At 45.8% G+C, this 20,786-nt stretch overlaps 1 protein-coding gene across 1 annotated transcript in view; it reads right to left on the bottom strand.

The window, feature by feature from the left end:
• The window catches only part of TTC39A (tetratricopeptide repeat domain 39A), a 69,699-nt gene that overhangs the window by 30,407 nt on the left and 18,506 nt on the right, over positions 1-20,786 (bottom strand). The window contains 4 exon segments of the mRNA XM_030573651.1: positions 3,924-4,023; positions 5,026-5,090; positions 12,560-12,627; positions 17,326-17,402. Of these exon segments, the coding sequence (XP_030429511.1) occupies positions 3,924-4,023; positions 5,026-5,090; positions 12,560-12,627; positions 17,326-17,402 (310 nt within the window).

Raw genomic sequence — 20,786 nt, 5'->3', positions numbered from 1 at the left:
CCTGTCTCACGAGTGGTCGATCCGCCCGGACGTTATGCATTCTGTTTTCCAGAAGTGGGGATTTCCCCACATAGACCTGTTCGCTTCCCGTGCGAACAGGAAATGCCAGATGTTCTGCTCCTTCCAAGGTCTCTCCCCGGGATCGATCTCGGACGCTTTCCTGATGCCGTGGAAGAGCCCGCTGCTTTATGCCTTCCCATCGTTCCCGCTGGTTCACAAGGTCCTGCTAAAACTCCACAGGGACAGAGCGCGCCTCATCATGATCACTCCAGTGTGGCCCAGGCAGCACTGGTACACCACGTTGCTCGACCTGCCGATAGCCAACCCAATTACCCTGCCACTCCTCCCAGACCTTATAACTCAGGACCACGGCAGACTTCACCACCCACACCTGCGGGCCTTCACCTCACGGCGTGGCTACTACGTGGCTAAACCAGTCAGAGTTACATTGCTGTGCATCAGTATGACAAGTTCTCCTGGGAAGCAGGAAACCTTCCACCAGGTCAACGTATCTGGCCAAATGGAAGCGTTTCTCCTGCTGTTGCGAAACGCATAATCTTACTCCCACTGAGGTCCCGATTCCCTCTATTTTGGACTACCTCTGGTCTCTCAAACAGCAGGGCCTAGCAGTATCCTCATTGAGGGTACACTTGGCAGCCATCTCTACTTTCCACCCAGGGGAGGGTGGCCATTCTGTGTTCTCATACCCTATTATTTCGAGGTTCCTCAAGGGCTTGGAGCGCTTATACCTGCAAGTACACCGCCCAGCCCTGACCTGGGACCTCAACCTGATTTTAACCAGATTTATGTCTCCCCCATTCGAGCCGTTAGCAACCTGCTCGCTACTCTACCTGTCTTGGAGGACAGCTTTCCTCGTAGCCATTACATCAGCCAGACGAGTCTCCGAGCTTAGGGCTCTTATGGTGGATCCGCCATATACTGTGTTCCACACAGACAAGGTGCAGTTGGGACCACACCCAGCATTCCTCCCTAAGGTGGTTTCGGCATTTCATGTTAACCAGGACATCTTTCTCCTGGTCTTCTTCCCGAAGCCACACTCAACGCGACGGGAGCAACAATTGCACTCCCTGGACGTCCGTAGACCGCTCGCATTTTATATTAAGCAGACAAGACCCTTTCTTAAAACACCCCAACTCTTTGTCGCGGTAGCAGACCGAATGAAAGGCCTACCTGTTTCCTCTCAGAGGATCTCATCTTGGGTGACGGCGTGCATCCGTACTTGTTATGATTTGGCTCATATTTCCCCAAACCACATCACTGCGCATACTACCAGGGCTCAGGCTTCATCGGCCGCCTTCCTAGCTCTTGTACCTATCCAGGAGATATGTCGTGCAGCTACCTGGTCTTTGGTCCACACCTTTGCTTCACATTATGCTCTGGTTCAACAGTCCAGAGATGATGCAGCCTTTGGCTCAGCAGTTTTGCATTCTGCAACATCTCACTCCGACCCCACCGCCTAGGTAAGGCTTGGGAATTACCTAACTGGAATCGATATGAGCAAGCACTCGAAGAAGAAAAGACAGTTACTCACCTTCGTAACTGTTGTTCTTCGAGATGTGTTGCTCATATCCATTCCAAACCCACCCTCCTTCCCCATGGAGTAGCCAGCAAGAAGGAACTGAGGGGCAGATGGGTCGGCAGGGGTATATATCTGGCACCATAGCAGCATCACTCCAGGGGTCGCCCAGCTGACCCACCGAGTGTGCTAGGGTAAAAATCTTCCAACGAGCGTGCACGCGGCGCACGCACACCTAATTGGAATGGATATGAGCAACACATCTCGAAGAACAACAGTTACAAAGGTGAGTAACCGTCTTTTTTAGTTTGCATTCTTTCTTCTTCTTGTTTTAATGGGAGTCGCGCCTATGCATTATGGGAGGGAGAAACACTAAAAGAACGCACTAAAAGAGATGCTGCGGAAATACTCAGCTATACTTTAAGTAGTATGAGACCAATTCATGCATAATCAGACTGAGTCTGCTGTGACTCAGTTTCTAACTGATGATAGTCACAGTTTACGTAAAGTTTACATAAAGCTTTTCTGAGCATGGGGCTGAACTCATGCACAATCAAAATCAGACCTGCACACGAACTATCTGGTACTCCTGCTTCTGGCCAGCTTAGAAATAATCTTCGCATCCCAAAGCATCTTCACAGACAAGGGGAGCAATACAGCATTGCTATTTATTCCTGTCCTTAGCTTGTTTCTCCATTAAGTGACACCTGGTCATGTTGCTGCATACGATCCCGCCATCTAGTCAGTAGCCAGCCTCTAGGTCTGAGAGACCTTTGCTGCTTTTGCATTATTTTTCTTGGCATCCTATCATCCGTTTCCCTTCTGCAGTGTTCCCACCATCGTAATATTTTAGATTATAGCCAAACCTCTTGATCTAGATCCTTCTCTCCTAACTTCATTTGTCTTAAAATCACTCCCCTTCCAAAGAACTCTCTCTCTCTACTGCCTCCTGCCTTCTGATGACTGTTACCACAACCTAGAAGTGTTGCACCAAATATTATGGAATAACATGCTATGAATTAACTGAATCTAGCAGAAGAGAAATTCTGATTTCAACTCTGGGCAGACAGGGTTCGCTTAGACACTGTCTAGGAGAAGGAACATTCAGATTTCAAATCTGAGCAGTGGACTAGGGTGAAAGTGCTGATGCTTCTTCCTATCATGCCAGCAGGTTATGGCATTCCCAGGAGCTGGATAGGGTGGATTGGCCTATCAAGCCATTACATCCAAATCTTACTTATTACTGTTTAAAAAAAATACTACCAGTAAAAGCATCCTCTCTCTCACAGCATACTGGTACTTTCACTTCTGATGTGGGATGAAACCAAGACGTAGAAAAGTGCACAAAAATAATTAATCAGACACCTATATACCAGCCTCCCCTCACTGCCCACCTTGGCCCCTCCAAAAAAGTCAATTTAAGCTTATGAACTTTGAAAATTGTTCAGATTAGGTTCTGGTTGGTTCTTATTTTAGTCAAACTTATTTGCCATCCCTAGCTGGGAGAAGTGGCAGTGACTGGGGATGGTGCCTTTTGCCTTCAGGATTCCATATCAAAGGCAATGTACTTCAGTTCAATCACAGAGGGGTCTCAGACACATCTTCTGTAAGCTTTAGGTATTGTAAACATGCAGGTGAAGACTGAGCTGTGATCAGCTCTTTCCACAGTTGAACTACTGATCACAGCTCAGGATACTCAAGTGGCCCAGCAAGCTACTTTGTCCTGACCACGGTGGGCGCTAATATAGGCCCAAATCCTACAATGAACGTTACACGGGCAGACGCTGGCACTCATGCAGAGACTCCTTGAAGTCAGCTGAGCTCCATGCAAATGCAGAGGCGTGCGTGCACACAGTGAACTCTAGGATCGTGGCCATAGCAGTTCATCTTGATTTCTCTTTTATGTGTAGTATATTCACCTTTGATCTTTCTTAGGCAAGGTCTACATTGGGGGAGGCGGGGCAGGGGGAGGAGAGAGTCGACCTAAGATACGCAACTTCAGTTATGTGATTTAGGTTGATTTACCTGGCTGTGAGGATGACAGCAAGTCGACCACTGCCGCTCCCCCGTCCACTCCACGTCCGCCTCTTGCACACAGTGGAGTTCTGGAGTCAACGGAAGAGCGATCGGGGACCAATTTTATCACATCTACACTAGACATGATAAATCGATCCCCAATAGATCGATCACTACCCGCCAATCCGGCGGGTAATGTAGACATACCCTTAATCATGTTAATATCTGCAGATGGCCAGACGTAGCAAATACGTGCACTTCTAACTTCAAACATGAGCGGTTTCATTAAACTCAGTAGAACACAGGTGTTTAAGTTAAGCATGTAAGTGTTTACAGCAGTGGGGCCTTAGTGAAGACTTCTTTTACATACCAGGTTGAAAGCTCCAACACCAAGCTTTACACCTCCTTCAAAATGGAGATAGTTCTTTCCTTTAACATAGTTTGGAGACTGTATAAGACTGTCCAGTTCCCTAAAAATACAGAAGATAATATTACAGAATACACGGATAACCAGGTAAATAGTTAGCCCAATTCAGTATGAAATATAACAATTATAGTCATAACTCTGAAGTCTCACCTAATCTACATAGATGAAAGTAGCCAGAAGCTATTGTTAACCATGGAAGTGGTAAAAGGGCTCATTTCTCTTTCCTATTATTCGTACAGTAGAGAACAGCTTCCTTCCACACGTGCAAAACTTTAACAAACCAGGTGTCTAAACAAGCATGCCATAAATGAACATGTGATGGGCAAATTCTTTACCATGCAAACAACAGGAATATACTGGGATTTATGTGTACATGAACTAAGGAGACCATCTCTTCTATTTGCAAAAATGAAGAGATGTCAGCTTGGTAGACTTGCATGGTCGTCTTTTGAATGATGGACCTATGAACTTGCACTCTATATACCTTTTACTTTAACTTCCCATATACCTTTAACTTTTCTAGGAGAGCCCTCTGCACTATTGCGTGGCAGGATGATGCAGCATGTTACAGAGGACACACTGAGCTCTGTGAGTGACTTTGCTTTTGTTCTTATTTGCCTGGCTACTTTTTCCATAATCTAAAAGAAGTTATTCAGGCGGAAAGCAAAAGGCAGCATGTGTGTAGAACAGTAGAGAGGAAACAAGTTGTCTGACAAGTTGAAAGCTACTCAAGATGTTTTTGTTTGATTGGTTTTCAGACTGAGAGAGGAGGTTGGATATAAACAGCATCTGTATGTGGATGTGGCTTGCTTGCTAGCCACCAATCAGTATTAAATCCATGTTCTCTAGGAGTGAACTGAGGGGGACCACATATCCCAAACTGCATGGGTTGGATTTTGAAGATAGTAATTATAGCTTACATAATGTGCCTAAGTAAATAAATAATAACAATGCTAATTCTGAGAGACATCCCCTCCCACCAGAGTCTTTTTACTGCAGAAAGGCAACTGGCATGATGATAATACAATAATTCAGGCCTACTTACCTATATGTCTGATAACTGTTCCTGACTTTGATGCCTCCTTTGATGAAACTAACCATGTTCTCATCCTGGTGGAAGGGAAATACATTAGCACTGAGCAATTTAAAATGCATTTGCTTTCTGGAAATTAATAGATGTGAATAAAACAATTTAAGATGAATCAGACAGGATGAATCTCTATGGAGCAGTAAATGGCTAAGACTTAGAATTTCTTTTCTCATTTTTGTTGTTTTTACTGTCCTCTAAAATATCATTTTTTTCATGCTTTCTGTGATTAGTTGCTTTAACTCTGAGCTGTGGATCTTTAGTCCACATTAACGACCACAGGAATAGAGCCATATTGTCCCTTGTTGCTGTTAGCAAAAAGCAGCACCTATAGTACAGACACCTGTGGCTGTTTTAAAAGAATGCAAAGAGCTTTGAACCATTTGTCCTTCAGCACAGTTAAGATTCAGACATTCCCTGGCTCAGCACCAGCTACAAACAGCTGACTGCCTGCACAAGATCCCGCAGGATGCAATTTGGGTTTACGAAAAACACAAGGTACATTGGATGTGCTCTCTTTTTGCTACTGAGTGTTAATGGTAGAGTGTGTAGCACAGCCATAAAAAGCAATGTAACAAATGCTCAGCTATTGCATTACAAAACATAAGAAATATGGAATCTGCAAGATAAAATATGTAGGGGCCTTTGAGCAGGGCCGGCTCCAGGCACCAGCCAAGCAAGCTTGTGCTTGGGGTGGCAGATTCTAAGGGGTGGCATCTCATCCAATCCTAGGGTGGCATGGCCGCCTTTTTTTTTGGTTCGTCGCTCCGGCTGCCCTGCGCCCTGGTGGGTTTTTTTTGTTTGTTTGTTTTTCTCTCTTTTGTTTAATTGAGGACTTTCAGTGCACCACTGTAGGGGGCGGTGACGCAGAGGAGGGGAGCGCCCTGCTGGGAGTGGGCTGCGCACTCAGTCTGCCCCAGCCAGTGCCAGGTCTGCAGCAAGCTCGGCAGCCCGTGTTCTTCCCTCCCTGCCGACTTTCAATTCACCTGCAGGCGGGAGCGGCGCGGAGCAGTCCCGGCAGGTGGCGCAGCGGGAGGGGCCGCGTGGCGAGTGCCCCGGCTGAAGGAAGCCCTGGCCACCCCTCTTCTCCTCCCCCCACCCCACCGCAGCGCAGGGAGTCCCACTAGCCAGAGTGCAGCCGCCACCCGCACAGAGGCTCACCAGCGTGGCCGGGAGAAGCAGCTGCAAGCTGCCAAGTAAGTAGCACCGAACATTTGCACCCTGGGTTTTTGGGTTTTTTTTGGTTCGCTGCCCCGGCCTCCCTGCATCCTGTTTTTTTTCCCGCTTGGGGCGGCAAAAAAGCCATACCCGGCCCTGTTTTGAGTTAAGAATTATGACTTGACAGATGAGAAACCGCTTGATCATCTTCTGTTAGTAGCTTCTTTCCTCATTCATCACTAATGGGCAATGCCCCCCACCTGTGGGATGCAGAGGCAGGCCAGTGTTGCTGCAGGCTCCAGGACTAAGCCTTGCCCTTCAACTCAGGCCAGCAAAAAAGTGCCTCAAAAAGCTGAAGAAACACTCCAGGAATTGAATATTAGCATCCCTTTAAAGAAAAAAATTAATTTGTTACCAACTGTATACCAGTCATTTACCAGATTACACAGGTGGTCTGAATGAGGGGAGAAGCTGCTAACAGGAAGAAAATTATCAGGCAAGAAATTTTTCATTCTGCTGCACAGCTTCTCTCCACATTCATCATTAAGGGAAAATAACGAGCAGTGAATCAAGGAAGTGGCAGGGGAGGATAAGCAGAGCTGTAATTATTATAGTAGAATACTAGTCAGGAATGGAAATTATCTCCCTTGTCCCACCTTTAAAAGTAAGAATTTTGTAATTTAAGGAGCCAATCCAGTAGGGAACCTTCCAACCAAAGAATGTCTCTGCACAGGAATGGAAACTTATTTTGCAAAACTTCCTCAGGTGAAGCTCATGCACTTTGGGGGATTCCTACTCCATAAATAGTTTTCTAGATGCCTAGTATGCCAACTGCTGCAGGGTTATATCTTGTCTGCTGCAACTTTGAGGTCTGAAGGCAGTGAATTTTGGAGGGAATGAGATGAACTGTGTGTGTGTCCTCAATATACTTGAGATATATCTTTAGAATGCTAGGAATGCCCATTTATGTCTCAGTCTTCCAAAGGATTGGAATAAAAAGGTGGGAGAGCTATTTCCCAGGAACTGCGGAGAGAAGAATTTACATTGAACGGAAAAGTTTCTGGAACTATAGCATTTTTTTCATGACAATAGCAGCGTGGCTCTTGTAAAGATAGAGAAACTAATTCCAAAACCTTTCTTTCAGAGGTAATGGTGATTGGAAAAGCCAGACACGGGTTTGTCTAATCTGTCGCCCTGATTAATCTTGACATCGGATGCTCAGGTGGGGAGTCCGATGTTCCTTTCTAAAGAATGTCGCTAGTGCTGGTTCCCACTTTTCTACGGTGCTTGGTTATGTAGGACTCCCATCAACCATTCTGGAGAACCTCTAGTGTAGCTGATATCAACAGAATTGTATAGTTGGTCTTGCTCGGCTCATCGCCGGTGAGGCCTCAGCTGGAGTACTGAATCTAATTCTGGGTGCCACACTTTAGAAAAGATGTGGACAAATTTGAGAGAGTCCAGAGGAGAGCAACAACGATACAAGGTTTAGAAAATCTGACCTATGAGGAAAGGTTAATAAACTAGACATGTTTAGTCCTGAGAAAAGAAGACTGAGCAGGGACCTGGTAATATTTTTCAAATATGTTAAGGGCTGCTACAAAGAGGACACCAATCAATTATTCTCCATATCCAGTGAAAATAGGACTGTAGGGGTAGGTAAGCTCTGGAATATTCTTCCAAGGGAGACTATAGAATCCCCATCATTGGAGGTTTTGAAGTACAGGTTGGACAAACACCTGTCAGGGATGGTCTAGTTTTACTTGGTCCTGCGCCTCAGCACAGGGGGCTCGACTTGATGACCTTTCGAGGTCCCTTCCATCCCTACAGTTCTATGATTATTATTTGTATTATGGTAACATCTGCACCTGGGCCCCACTGTGCTTGGCACTGTACAAAACAAACAGTCTGTTTCCCTAAAATGCTTTCTGTTCCCCTCAAACCAGAAATGTTATGTGACCAGATCAAGGAGTGAAATTTCCTGGTTGAGTTCTCTCTTGATATCAACATTTCTCAGTGAGGCTAATGGAAAAATCCCTGCTGAATTACACTCTCTCTTCCAATGCCCAGGCTGTAACTGTAGGTGGTCCAGGTCTGGATGAAGGAGTCCCTGTTTAAAGAGACATGTTGTTTTCTGCAGGTGCAATGGAGGTCCCTGGGCTGTCTATCAAGTTCAGAGTGCCTTTGGGTCATTGGAGGACTATAGAGAGACCCTTTCCCTCCTTTCTGTATTCTTTATGCGACCTGTCTTGAAAGGTAGCAGATTCTCCTCTGTCCGGGGTATTATTTCCATTGCCACAGAGAAGCTCTGACCCCTGGCTACTCCTTATTTTTGAAAGGGATATAGACACTGATGCTTCAGTCATAAACATTTACATGGGAGGTAGCAGGAAACTTCCCCTATGAGCACCATAATTGTCCACAATGTGGTTTCTTGCACCCTATTTTGAATCAGCTGGTTCTGGCCACAATTATAGATGAGATACTGGACTAAATGGACCACTGGTCTGAACTATGCAGTCATGTGTATATGTTTTCATTCTGACAACACTGTCAGTGGTGTATCTATGTGAATTAAATGAATGTGGATTCCAAATTTTTGACAATTTGTCATCCATGTATGCACTCCACCTTGAGAGACTTGCTTGAGCATATTGGTTGTACTTACCTGCCCATAAATGGACTTTCGAAGGTGATCTGAGAAGGACATCTAATTTTGTATTGTACCCGGTAAATGGTTCCATGTTCTTAAAGAAATATCTGGAGCGTGCATTTTGAAAAATCTCATTCAGAGATGGAGCCAGTACTTGGCACCAGCAATCCTACCTGTAGGAGATATTTGGCTAGAGATGACCACTGCCAGGAAATGAATGATAAAATGATGTTTTGGATCTTTGCAAATCTTTACCATGGTAGGAAAATTATGGCCAGAGCCAAGTAGCTTTGACCCATGGGTGAGCAATTCTCTGCATTGGATTCAAAAAGTTCTTGATTTTTGAACCACCAGTGGCTCCAGTGGCTATGTATCCTTTCCAGCAGCTGGCATATTATGAATTGGTCCATTTCTCTCGACAGGGTACCCACCAATTGGCATGTTGTCCATAAATAGGTATGGAGGCTTCCACAGGGGAGTAGAGATTTCAGGAGGCGGTCAAGGCCCCACAGGTCTCTCCAACTCAAAGCTCATGTTCTGGCAGCACAAGAGTCAGTGGGGTATTCCAGGCCCACTGAAGCTCCTGAGAAGCTGCCTATAACAGCTCAAACACTTGGCTCTGTGTTTTCTGCTGCAGTGAAAGGCACAGAAAGCTCACTTCAGAGGCGCTGTACCAGAGAAACCAGAGGGTGAGAGTGTCTATACTCCAGATATTCTTCACCTCAGGAGAGGGAAAGAGGAGCTAGATGCTGAAATGAAGTCACTACTGCACAAAAATAAATAGAAATTAAAGTTAGAAAACAAAATGGCTAGAAGAAACTGAACTGCCAACTTGGTCTGCTGCTGGGGGCAGAAAATCTGGTAGCCTGCGCTGAAGGGTAGGGCTTAGTCCCAGAGCCTCCGTCAACAACACTGAACCACCTGTAGATTCCACACTGAGGGGCATTATCTATTAGCAATGGATGAGAGAGAAGCTGTGCATTATACATGAGAATGTCACTTCTGGTATGATAACATGTCCCCAGACAGTTTAATCCAAATCACGGTGCAGCAAATGCTTACAGAACAACGTGACCCTGTTTACTTTTGTTCCATAGAGAAAATGTTTATTTCCATCATTCAACTGGAGCATTCCACAGGGCATCATACATAGTAGTTTAAAGGCTGCTTTCTGTTTAGTGACTGGGGGAAGGTTTCAGAAACAGGACATTTACTTCAGTTTCAGCCCAGGAATTCAGAAAGGTCACATTTGCTAAGAATGAAAAGCATCAAAGCTCTAGAAACCGGCATTTCCGATATCTCCCAACACAAATCTTCATAGGGTTGCCAGGTGTCCAGTTTTCGACTGGAATGCCTGGTTGTAAAGGGACCCTGGAGGCTCCAGTCAGCACTGCATATCGGGCCATTGAAAGTCCAGTCGATGTGGGATGGCAGGCTCCCTACCTGGCTCTGCATGGCTCCCCAGAAGCGATGAACTGACCCTGCTGTTCCTAGGTGAAGGAACAGCCATGAGGCTCCATACGCTGCCCCGGCCCTGAGTGCTGGCTCCGCAGCTCCCATTGGCTGGGAATCTTGACTGCCTCCTTCAGAGACACCCCCCCCAACTGCTCCCCTAGGATCCTGCCCCTAACTGTCCCCGCCACTGCCCCTCCCGCAGCAGGCTCAGGGCCCCGCGCCCTGGCGGCTCACGCTCCTGGGAGCTGCAGAACCCGAGCGCGGCGAGGGGGAAGCCGGGGGGTGCGCCTGGGGCCGCTCTGGAGTTCCAGCCGCTGGCCCTGCTCAGCCTCCTGCCAGCCTGGTGTTCTGTTCACTCAGCTGGCAGCGCAGTGGCCAGGACCCCGGCTGGCAGCTGCATGCCAAAGGTGGCACACGTGCTGTAGCTTGCCGACCCCTGACCTAAAGTAACCACTTTAAAAACTCTTAGTAAGTATAAGAGGTAAAGCACTTTCATTTAAGTTTTAAAACTAGTTTTAAAAGTGCTTTAGCATTGCCAGTGTAGACTAGCCCTGAGTCAGGAATAGAAATTAAGAACTACAAACTCTCATTCCCACCTGCTTTAACCACAGACTCAAGTTCAGCTGACAGCTGCTGATGTTAGCTCACGTGGCAAACCCAGCTTTTATACTCTAAACAGAAGATATCAGAAGCTACACGGAGAAAGAGAGAGGCAATGCTTTTTCTCCCAGAACACAATCAGCACTGACTAGCAACAACAATCAGTGGAATGTCCAGGGGTAACAGCCCTTCAACAACAACAACGAACAACCTTGTTAGAGCAGCAAAGAGTCCTGTGGTACCTTATAGACTAACAGACGTATTGGAGCATGAGCTTTCATAGGTGAATACCCACTTTGTCAGATGCATGTAGTGGAAATTTCCAGAAGCAGGTATAAATATGCAAGCAAGAAGCAGGCTAGAAATAACAAGGTCAGTTCAATCAGGGAGGATGAGGCCCTCTTCTAGCAGTTGAGGTGCGAACACCAAGGGAGGAGAAACTGCTTTTGTAGTTGGCAAGCCATTCAGTGTCTTTGTTCAATCCTGAGCTGATGGTGTCAAATTTGCAGATGAACTGAAGCTCAGCAGTTTCTCTCTGAAGTCTGGTCCTGAAGTTTTTTTGCTGCAGGATGGCCACCATAAGGTCTGTTATAGTGTGGCCAGGGAGGTTGAAGTGCTCTCCTACAGGTTTTTGTATATTGCCATTCTTAATGTCTGACTTGTGTCCATTTATCCTTTTCCGTAGAAACTGTCCAGTTTGGCTGAGGTACATAGCAGAGGGGCATTGCTGGCATATGATGGCGTATATTACATTGGTGGACGTACAGGTGAATGAACCAGTGATGATGTGGCTGATCTGGTTAGGTCCTGTGATGGTGTTTTTGGTGTAGATATGTGGGCAGAGTTGGCATTGAGGTTAAAGTAGATTCATTACTTTGATTACTCACTGGATTTTGGGGAAAGCAGAGGAACAAGTTCCCCTGCATGCTACTGCTCCAATGACCTTTGTTTCTCTTCCATGCTATCCCACCCCCTTTCATACACTTGCCACACTTACTGAAGTGACCTTCCACCCAGCCAAAGAATGTGAGGACAACTCCTTTCCAAGTACATCAACATCACTCCTATGTCATGCAGAGGGGGTGCTAGAGAGAGCTGCAAGGTGTTCCCTCCTCATGGACTGCAGCTGCCTCCACAGAACTCTGAGAGCAAGAAGTAAGGCCCACGTCTTAGGCACCTAATTCCTACTAATTTCAATGGAAGTTAGGTGCCTAAATACCCTGAAGTGGGTTCTCAAACTGGGGGTCAGGACCCCTCAGGGGGTCGGGAGGTTATTACACGGGGCAGTTCGCAAGCTGTCAGCCTCCACCCCAAACCCTGCTTTGCCTCCTGCATTTATAATGGTGTTAAATATATAAAAAGGTGTTTTTAATTTATTAAGGGGGGGGGCTGCACTCAGATGCTTGCCCTGTGAAAGGGGTCACCAGTACAATAGTTTGAGAACCACGGGAGGATGTGGGCCCAGAGATTTGGTACAGTAGACTGGACCTGGGTCACTTGCATGGGTATATGAAAATGTGCACTTTAATACCCCACATAAACATTTCCATCTGTATACAACTGATTTCCAAAACCTCCTGTTCCCCTCCTGCTTTCATTTAACAGCCATAATGGGTGGTACTGTACCTGCAGGAATGTGAGAGCTGCTCTGTGAAGCAAGCATTCAGCGTAGCAAATTTCTGCATGAATTTCCTCTAGTGTGAAAGGGTGAGGGTGGGAGAGGAAAAAAGACACAATCAGACAACAGATGAATTAAAGAAGTAGTATTATACCCCCAAATAGGAAAACAGAATACAATAAATGCAAAGGGTGAGAAAACCTCAAAAAGAAAATCTGATCAGAGTTTGTTTCTTCCAGGTTGTTGAATTAACCCCAAGTGAGTGACACAAAATTGTTACCAAGTGGCTGCTCGGTGGGGTCTCAGACCAGATCTTGGCAGAGAGGGGTCTAGAATGCAATGGCTGTCACCAGAAATTGTAGCAGTCTCAGCAGAGAAATAAGGATGAAGGCTCTATTCAATAAAGCAAGTACTTAAATTTTAAGCATATAAATCATGCCATCCCTATCCACCAAGGCATTTAAACTAAAGTGTTATACTGCATAGAGAAGGGATAAGTCACATACTGAAGGTCAAGCATGTATTTAAGTCAGGGGTTCTCAAACCGGGGGTTGGGACCCCTCGGGGGTCGCGAGCTATCAGCCTCCATCCCAAACCCCCCTCTGCCTCCAGCATTTATAATGGTGTTAAATATATAACAAAGTATTTTTTAATTTATTGGGGGGGGGGTCTCACTCCGAGGCTTGCTATGTGAAAGGGGTCTCAGTACAAAAGTTTGAGAACCACTGATTTAAGTGCTTTCCTGAACAGGGCCCCAAATGGGCAAGGAGACCAATCTATTGTCTCGCCCTAGAAGAGTTACCTCCGGCACAAGGAGAGGCACTTTGGTAAAATGGCATAAGCCAGTTTGCTTTGCCCCACCTGAATTCCAATCCTGGTTCTGACACTCCTGTACTGAACAGGGAATATGTTTGTATGATTTATGAACTCTGTATGAGATTATGAACCCTGTGTGTCTATGTGAGGCTGCACACAGAATATGGAGCCTTTTGCCTTCTCTGTGCTGTTTGCCTCCATGTTGGGTTGAAAATTCCAAAGGCTGGTAGCAAAAGGACCACAATAGAAGATACCTATTCACTGGAAATCTATTCACATTAGACAAAAGAATGATCCCTGCCCAGTAAAACTAGTTTAGCAGAGGACAAGTCACTTGGGCATCAACGTCATCAGACAGGAGTTTGTGGGGTACTGGCAAAGGTGTCACCAGACACAGGGCACTGGAGGCTTTTAAAAGGGTAGAGGCTAGTCTGCTTAGTGGCCAGCCACGTTCTCCAGTTCATGAGGGAGCAACCACTCACCCATGTAACAGCCTGCATGAGACAGGGGACACCCTCCCTGCCTGTCTTCCTAGAGCCACAGCTCCCAAGGGAAAGGTGATATAGCAAGTGAGGGATATTGCAGTTTCAGACGTTTATTATTTTGTATGATCTGTGCTTGCCCATGCTTTACATGATTAAGGATAAAAGAGCATAAAGGTGTTAGACTTGGCAAAGTGCAGGTGTTGAGTGCTTCACAACCACTGCTTGCCTCTAAGGGAATTAAACTATAAATGAGAAGCTTCACATCTCTGGGGAGTAGTTCTGGGGGAGGGCTGTGTTTAAGTCTTGGGGAGTGTGATGGGTCAGCACTGAACTCAGAGGGGCTAAGCAGCTGGACAAAAGGTTCTTACACTCGGAGGTGGTGCCAGATAGAAGATCAGCACCCTGAGCATGCGCCTAGGGCAATGGTCCCCAATGCAGTGCTTGCAGGCGCCATGGAGCCCACCGGGGTATCTATGTGCGCCCACGTACTGTCCAGTGGACGAGCATCCACCAAAATGTCGCCAAGAAGCAGCGTCATCCAGAGGCATCGCCGCCAAAATGCCGCTGATTTTTGGCGGCATTTCAGCAGCGACGCCTACTGACGTTGCCACTTCTCGGCAGCGTTTCAGCGGCGACACCTGCTGACGTTGCCGCTTCTCGGCGGCATTTCAGCGGATGCTCGTCTGCCAGCTACGGTCTTCGGTGGCTTGTCGTTCAGCGCCCACCAGACAAAAAAGGTTGGGGACCACTGGCTCAGGGACTCAGAGTGGGGCAGTGGCTAGACTCCATTCAGGCTCCAAGAGCTTGAAATACCCAGCGATCCAGCACAGCAGAGGTTTGGATTCCCCTCCCCAGGGGCGGCTCTTATGTTTTTTGCCACCCCAAGCATGGCAGGCAGGCAGCTTTTGGTGGTGCACCTGCGGGCGGTCCACTGGTCACAAGGATTCGGCAGCGCACCTGCAGGAGGTCCACCGGTGCCACACCATTGGCATCCCCACTGCCAAATTGCCACCAAAGCCGCGGGACCAGCAGACCTCCCGCAGGCACGCTGCCAAAACCCGCCTGCCTGCTGCCCTCCCAGCAACCAGCAGGCCACCCCCCGCAGCTTGCCGTGCTCGTGCCTGGAGCCGCCCCTGCCCCTCCCAGCAGTCCTAGCGGGTGGCCAGGAAGGGGCACTCACTAAAATCTGAGACAACCAGTGTTCAATTGATCATTTTGTTTCTGTGCCTCTGCTTCCCGCTCTGTATAATGAGGATAATGACACCAACTTGCCTCACGGGGGCGTTGTGAGAAGTGGCTAATGTTAATACAGTGCTTTGAGAACAAAGTGCTATTACTGCTAACCACTATTGCTGTGAGAGCACAGCAGCATCAAACATGAGCCAGCAAGACAGCAACACAAAGACAGAGGCTGCAAACACATCATATCCTCTGTCCTTTTCTCCCTGGGCCAGAGGAGGCAAAACACTTCATTTGGGGGTGGGGGGTGTGTGTGTGAAAGGATAAAGGAGCAGCAGCTGAGGAAGAGGTGTGTGAACCACTCCTAGGTACTTCCTTCTGTTCAGGGCCGTCATCCTGAGCACCAGCTTCCAGGGGCGCCAGATCAACAGATAGGGGCGGGAAGGGACCACGTCACTCAGAAATTTTGTTTTGGAGGGTTTCATTTGTTTGGTTTTTTCCCCCTACTCGGCTGCTTGTGGGGCAGCCAAAAACATTTTCCGTCCTGAGGTGCAAAGCACAGAGGCCAGCCCTGCATCAATCAACAGATTAGCAGGGTGGCATTAATGGGGATCTTGAGGGAGGAGCTTTATTTTGTGCCCCTCTCACCCCAGGCTGGAGGCTGTAACGATGCACAACAGAAACTGGACAGAGGATGGTCACACAAGATAAAAACAGCAGTGGCTCCAGAATGAACATGTGAGTGGTGCCCACTTTAAGCTCTTGAACTAACCCCCCAGCAAATAGAATTAATAGAAAAGAAAGAAAATACCACATCTGAATGCTGGGGAACTGGATCTTACACAAGGGCCCAAAGATCTGAAATGCTGGTTTAGTTTTTGGAACTGGATCACTGAATACTATAATCTTACTTTAATCGAATGCATGGTCCAACATACTAGCTCTACATTTAACATGGGCTTGTGTCATATAGTCCAACCCAAGGCTGAGTCTCCCTACTGTATTTCCTTCAGAGATCACGTTCAGCTTGTTTTATGCAGTATTACAGTGTTGACAATTCTTTAGATTTATTCATGAGTCCTGTGATATTTGGTGCAGGGATTTTAAGCCCAGCCTCCTGGAGTCATGTGGGAATATCAGGGTTTTTTGTGTCTTTTTCGTTAAGTTTCTAGCTCTTGTGATTATAGAGAAAAGTCTGAAAACTTGATCTGAGTGCACTCTAGAGGCTCAGACACCAGGAGACAAATAAGAATACCAATATTTATATTCTTTAGTAAATTTCATTATTTTTATGCCCATCTCATGATTTTTTGATACTTAACTCATGATTTTTACACATGTAGGGCTGGCAATACTGTAATTACTTTCCCCCTCCCATCCTTAAGAGTCAATTCTTCTGATAGTCATAAGATCCTGTTCAGCAAATTATTAGCAGGTTAAACTATTTTGCTAGTCTATACTAACAAATACACAGACACACACTTGCTTCCATAACCAAATACAATCCAAGTGATGGACAAGATCATGAGACAAAAATAATTTAGTATTATTTCCCTCCTAGATGTTGGGAAATAGTGCTAAGCTTTTTAATCACATGACCCTATCTCATTTAGTCCCATTGTGCGTCATGCCCTTGGTGAGTTATTATAGTGTACTGTGTATGCGCACATTCAGTTTTTATTGTCAAGGAAATGACCATTTTTTAATAAAGAGAGATCTAACAGAGCATTACATAACCATTTAAATTTAATTACACAGATACGTGGACTGAGTTGCCCAGATGCAAACAAAGCTAGAACTTGTACATCCTTATGTGGAATTGGAATTACACTGTGTAATGAAACTGATGCCTAGTAGGATTAGCAAATTTCGGATTTTATACATTTTCAATAAATGCATTCATAGGAGCAAACAGCCTCTCCTGGTCCCAAAAGAGCAGAAACCCCTGCCCACCACTAAACTTCTCCAAGATCCATCCTGCACTATGCATATAAGAAAAGACTGTCTTTGCAGCATGTCTGGAGGTTAACAGGCTCTAGCAGATGATTTGAGGGTCCCTCTCAATTAAATCAAGGCTGTTTCAGTTCAAGAGTCTCCACTGATTCCCACTTTGGCAATATGACACAGAGAGGCAATTTCTCCCAAAGGTGACACCCAACATCTTGAATTCCACCCAAAAGCCTACAGGCATCCGGTGGCAAGTGTCTGAAAAGATCCCAAACAACACCCGCCATCAGCACTGAATCTGTAAAGTTAGCCCTGAATACCATTACATGAGCCAGATGGAACCTTACCTTCAGTAAAGTGTTCGAGATTTTGTCTATGCACCAGGTTGTTAAAGGAATCAGCTACAGTCAATTTCTTCCTAAACCTAATGGGAAAGAAAAACAAGTCTCGTCATTCTGAACAAGGGAAATCATTGAAAAACTATACCATTTAGCTGGCTTTCCATACTGCCACAAACACACATCCACTCCAGCTTGCACCCACCCACTGTTATCTCACCTTTATGTTTAAATTGCACCAGAATTGCGGTGCCATGAAACAGAACAGGTAGAAAATGCTGCTCAAGATCCATCTCCCAGAGCATTCTGAGCTCACTGTGCTCCTAGTCTTCTTATTACTTACTTTGCCTCAGTCTTTAATGAGGCTGAGGAGCTTAGGGATAATGGTACAATGACAAATGAGAATGAGGATATGGAGGTAGATATTACCACATTGGAGGAAGAAGCCAAACTCGAACAGCTTAATGGGACTAAATCGGGGGGGCCCAAATAATCTTCATCCAAGAATATTAAAGGAACTGGCACATGAAATTGCAAGCCCATTAGCCAGAATTTTTAATTAATCTGTAAACTCAGGGGGTGTAGCCTATGACTGGAGAATTGCTAACATAGTTCCTATTTTTAAGAAAGGACAAAAAGGTGATCTGGGTAACTATAGGCCTATTAGTTTGACATCTGTAGTATGCAAGGTCTTGGAAAAAATTTTGAAGGAGAAAGTAGTTAAGGACATTGAGGTCAATGAAAATTGGGACAAAATACAACATGGTTTTACAAAAGGTAGATAATGCCAAACCAATCTGATCTCCTTCTTTGAGAAGGTAATAGATTTTTTAGATAAAAGAAATGCAGTGGATCTAATTTACCTCCATTTCAGTAAGGCATCTGATCTGGTTCCACATGCGAATTATTAGTTAAACTGGAAAAAATGGGGATCAATATGAAAATTGAAAGGTGGACAAGGAACTGGTTAATGGGGAGACTACAACAGGGTCGTACTGAAAGGTGAATTGTCAGGCTGGAAGGAGGTTACTAGTGGACTTCCTCAGGGATTAGTTTTGGGACCAATCTTATTTAATCTTTTTATTACTGACCATGGCACAAAAAGTGGGAGTGTGCTAATAAAGTTTGCGGATGACACAAAGCTGGGAGGTATTGCTAACACAGAGAAGGACCGGGATATCATACAGAAAGATCTGGATGACCCTGTAAACTGGACTAATAGTAATAGGATGAAATTTAATAGTGAAAAGTCCAAGGTCATGCATTTAGGGATTAATAACAAGATTTTCTGTTCTAAACTGGGGACTCATCAGTTGGAAGTAACAGAGGAGGAGAAGGACCCTGGAGTACTGGTTAATCACAGGATGACTATGAGCCGCCAATGTGATATGTCCCTGAAGAAAGCTAATGCAGTCTTGGGATACATCAGGTGAGGTATTTCCAGTAGAGATAAGGAGGTGTTAGTACTGTTTTACAAGGCACTGGTGAGACCTCATCTGAAATACTGTTTGCAGTTCTGGTCTCCCATGTTTAAGAGGGATGAATTCAAACTGGGACAGGTACAGAGAAGGGCTACGTCTTCACTACCCGCCGTATCGGCGGGTAGCAATTGATTTCTCGGGGATCGATATATCGCGTCTCATCTAGACGCGATATATCGATCCCCGAACGAGCTCCTATCGATCCCGAAACTCCACTAACCCGAACGGCGGTAGCGGAGTCGACATGGGGAGCCGCAGACATCGATCCCGCGCCGTGAGGACGGTAGGTAATTCGATCTAAGATACTTCGACTTCAGCTACATTATTCACGTAGCTGAAGTTGCGTATCTTAGATCGATTTCCCTCCGTAGTGTAGACCAGCCCTAGGATGATCCGAGGAATGGAAAACCTGTTTTATGAAAGGAGACTCAAAGGGCTCAGCTTGTTTAGCCTAACCAGAAGAAGGCTGAGGGGAGATTGATATGACTGCTCTCTATAAATATATCAGAGGGATAAATACCAAGGAGGGAGAGGCATTATTTAAGCTCAGTACCAATGTGGACACAAGAACAAATGGATATAAATTGGCCATCAGGAAGTTTAGGCTTGAAATTAGAGGGAGGTTTCTAACCATCAGAGGAGTGAAGTTCTGGAACAGCCTTCCAAGGTATGATGGGATAGCCTAATTTTGGCAATTAATTGATCTCTGACTATTAGTGGTAAATATGCCCAATGGCCTGTGATGGGATGTTAGATGGGGTGGGATCTGAGTTACTACAGAGAATTCTTTACTGGGTGTCTGGCTGGTGAGTCTTGCCCACATGCTCAGGGTTTAGCTGATCGCCATATTTGGGGTCAAGAAGGAATTTTCCTCCAGGGCGGATTGGCAGAGGCCCTTGTGGGGGGTTCGTTTTCCTCTGCAGCATGGGGCACGAGTCACTTGCTGTAAGATTCTCTGCACCATGAAGTCTTTAAACCATGATTTGAGGACTTCAGTGGCTCAGACATAGGTTAGGGGTTTGTTGCAGGAGTGGGTGGGTGAGATTGTGTGGCCTGTGTTGCACAGTAGGTCAGACTAGACAATCATAATGGTCCCTTCTGACCTTAAAGTCTATGACTCTATTATGTGTATCCACACATTGTTTTCACACATACGTAACACACCTCAAAGCAAACTTGGATGACAATGAAAACTTCAGCACTAAACATCTGCTAAAATAGGACAGATTCTGACTCGCATTGAAGATCTTATTCTGTGACAAGTCCTATTGACTTCAATGGGACTACACACGGAGTAGATACATCTACTGTGGAGTACTGTATTGCGGCCCATCACTGTGGTGTCTGAGAGAGAGTCTTCTATGTAAAATGGATTAGGTACTTTTCTGTTGCCATGGGACTTCATGGCATGGAAAGCTGTCCTTGGGGTAGGGGCTTTTTGCTTAGTTGTTTGTGTGTGGTGAAAGGAGAGCTGTTGAGTGTTGTTCTGATTATGGTGGAATTACTATCAAACAGGAAGGTTTTGCAGTGTTCTCTAAAAGCAATCAGACTCTAGATTCATCTACTCTGAAAATGCATTCTGCAGCTTGAGCCCTTCAATGAAAAAAGCTTTTCTCCAGCTCTTACGTGATTCATTCTGGACTTTGTGACCTGTCTGGGCTCAGAGAAGTGCAACCTTCATGACAATTCACAGATAGAAATATGAATCAGCTAACATGGGGCAGCCACAGGTGTTTAGCTGCACTAACGTAACTGAGATCTGATTAATCAATCTGGTTAGTCGTGAAGTGCTATTCACGGTGAGCAAAGATATCAGAATTTGTCTCGATTGAAGCCAACACAACCGAGAAGATTGTCCTCAAAATAAAGAGCCTCAGTTCCCTTAGAAAACCCCTCAGGAAAACATGTGCTAACAGAGACACCTTGCAGCATGCCCGAATTTCAACAGAAGCTGAGAGTGCTGAAGACCTTGCAGAATTAGGCCAAGGG

The sequence above is a fragment of the Gopherus evgoodei genome, chromosome 8 (genome assembly GCF_007399415.2).
Source record: "Gopherus evgoodei ecotype Sinaloan lineage chromosome 8, rGopEvg1_v1.p, whole genome shotgun sequence".
In the NCBI taxonomy this organism is placed as follows: Eukaryota; Metazoa; Chordata; order Testudines; family Testudinidae; genus Gopherus; species Gopherus evgoodei.
Note: the sequence above shows the minus strand (reverse complement) of the source record. Positions and strands in the feature narration are given on the sequence as shown.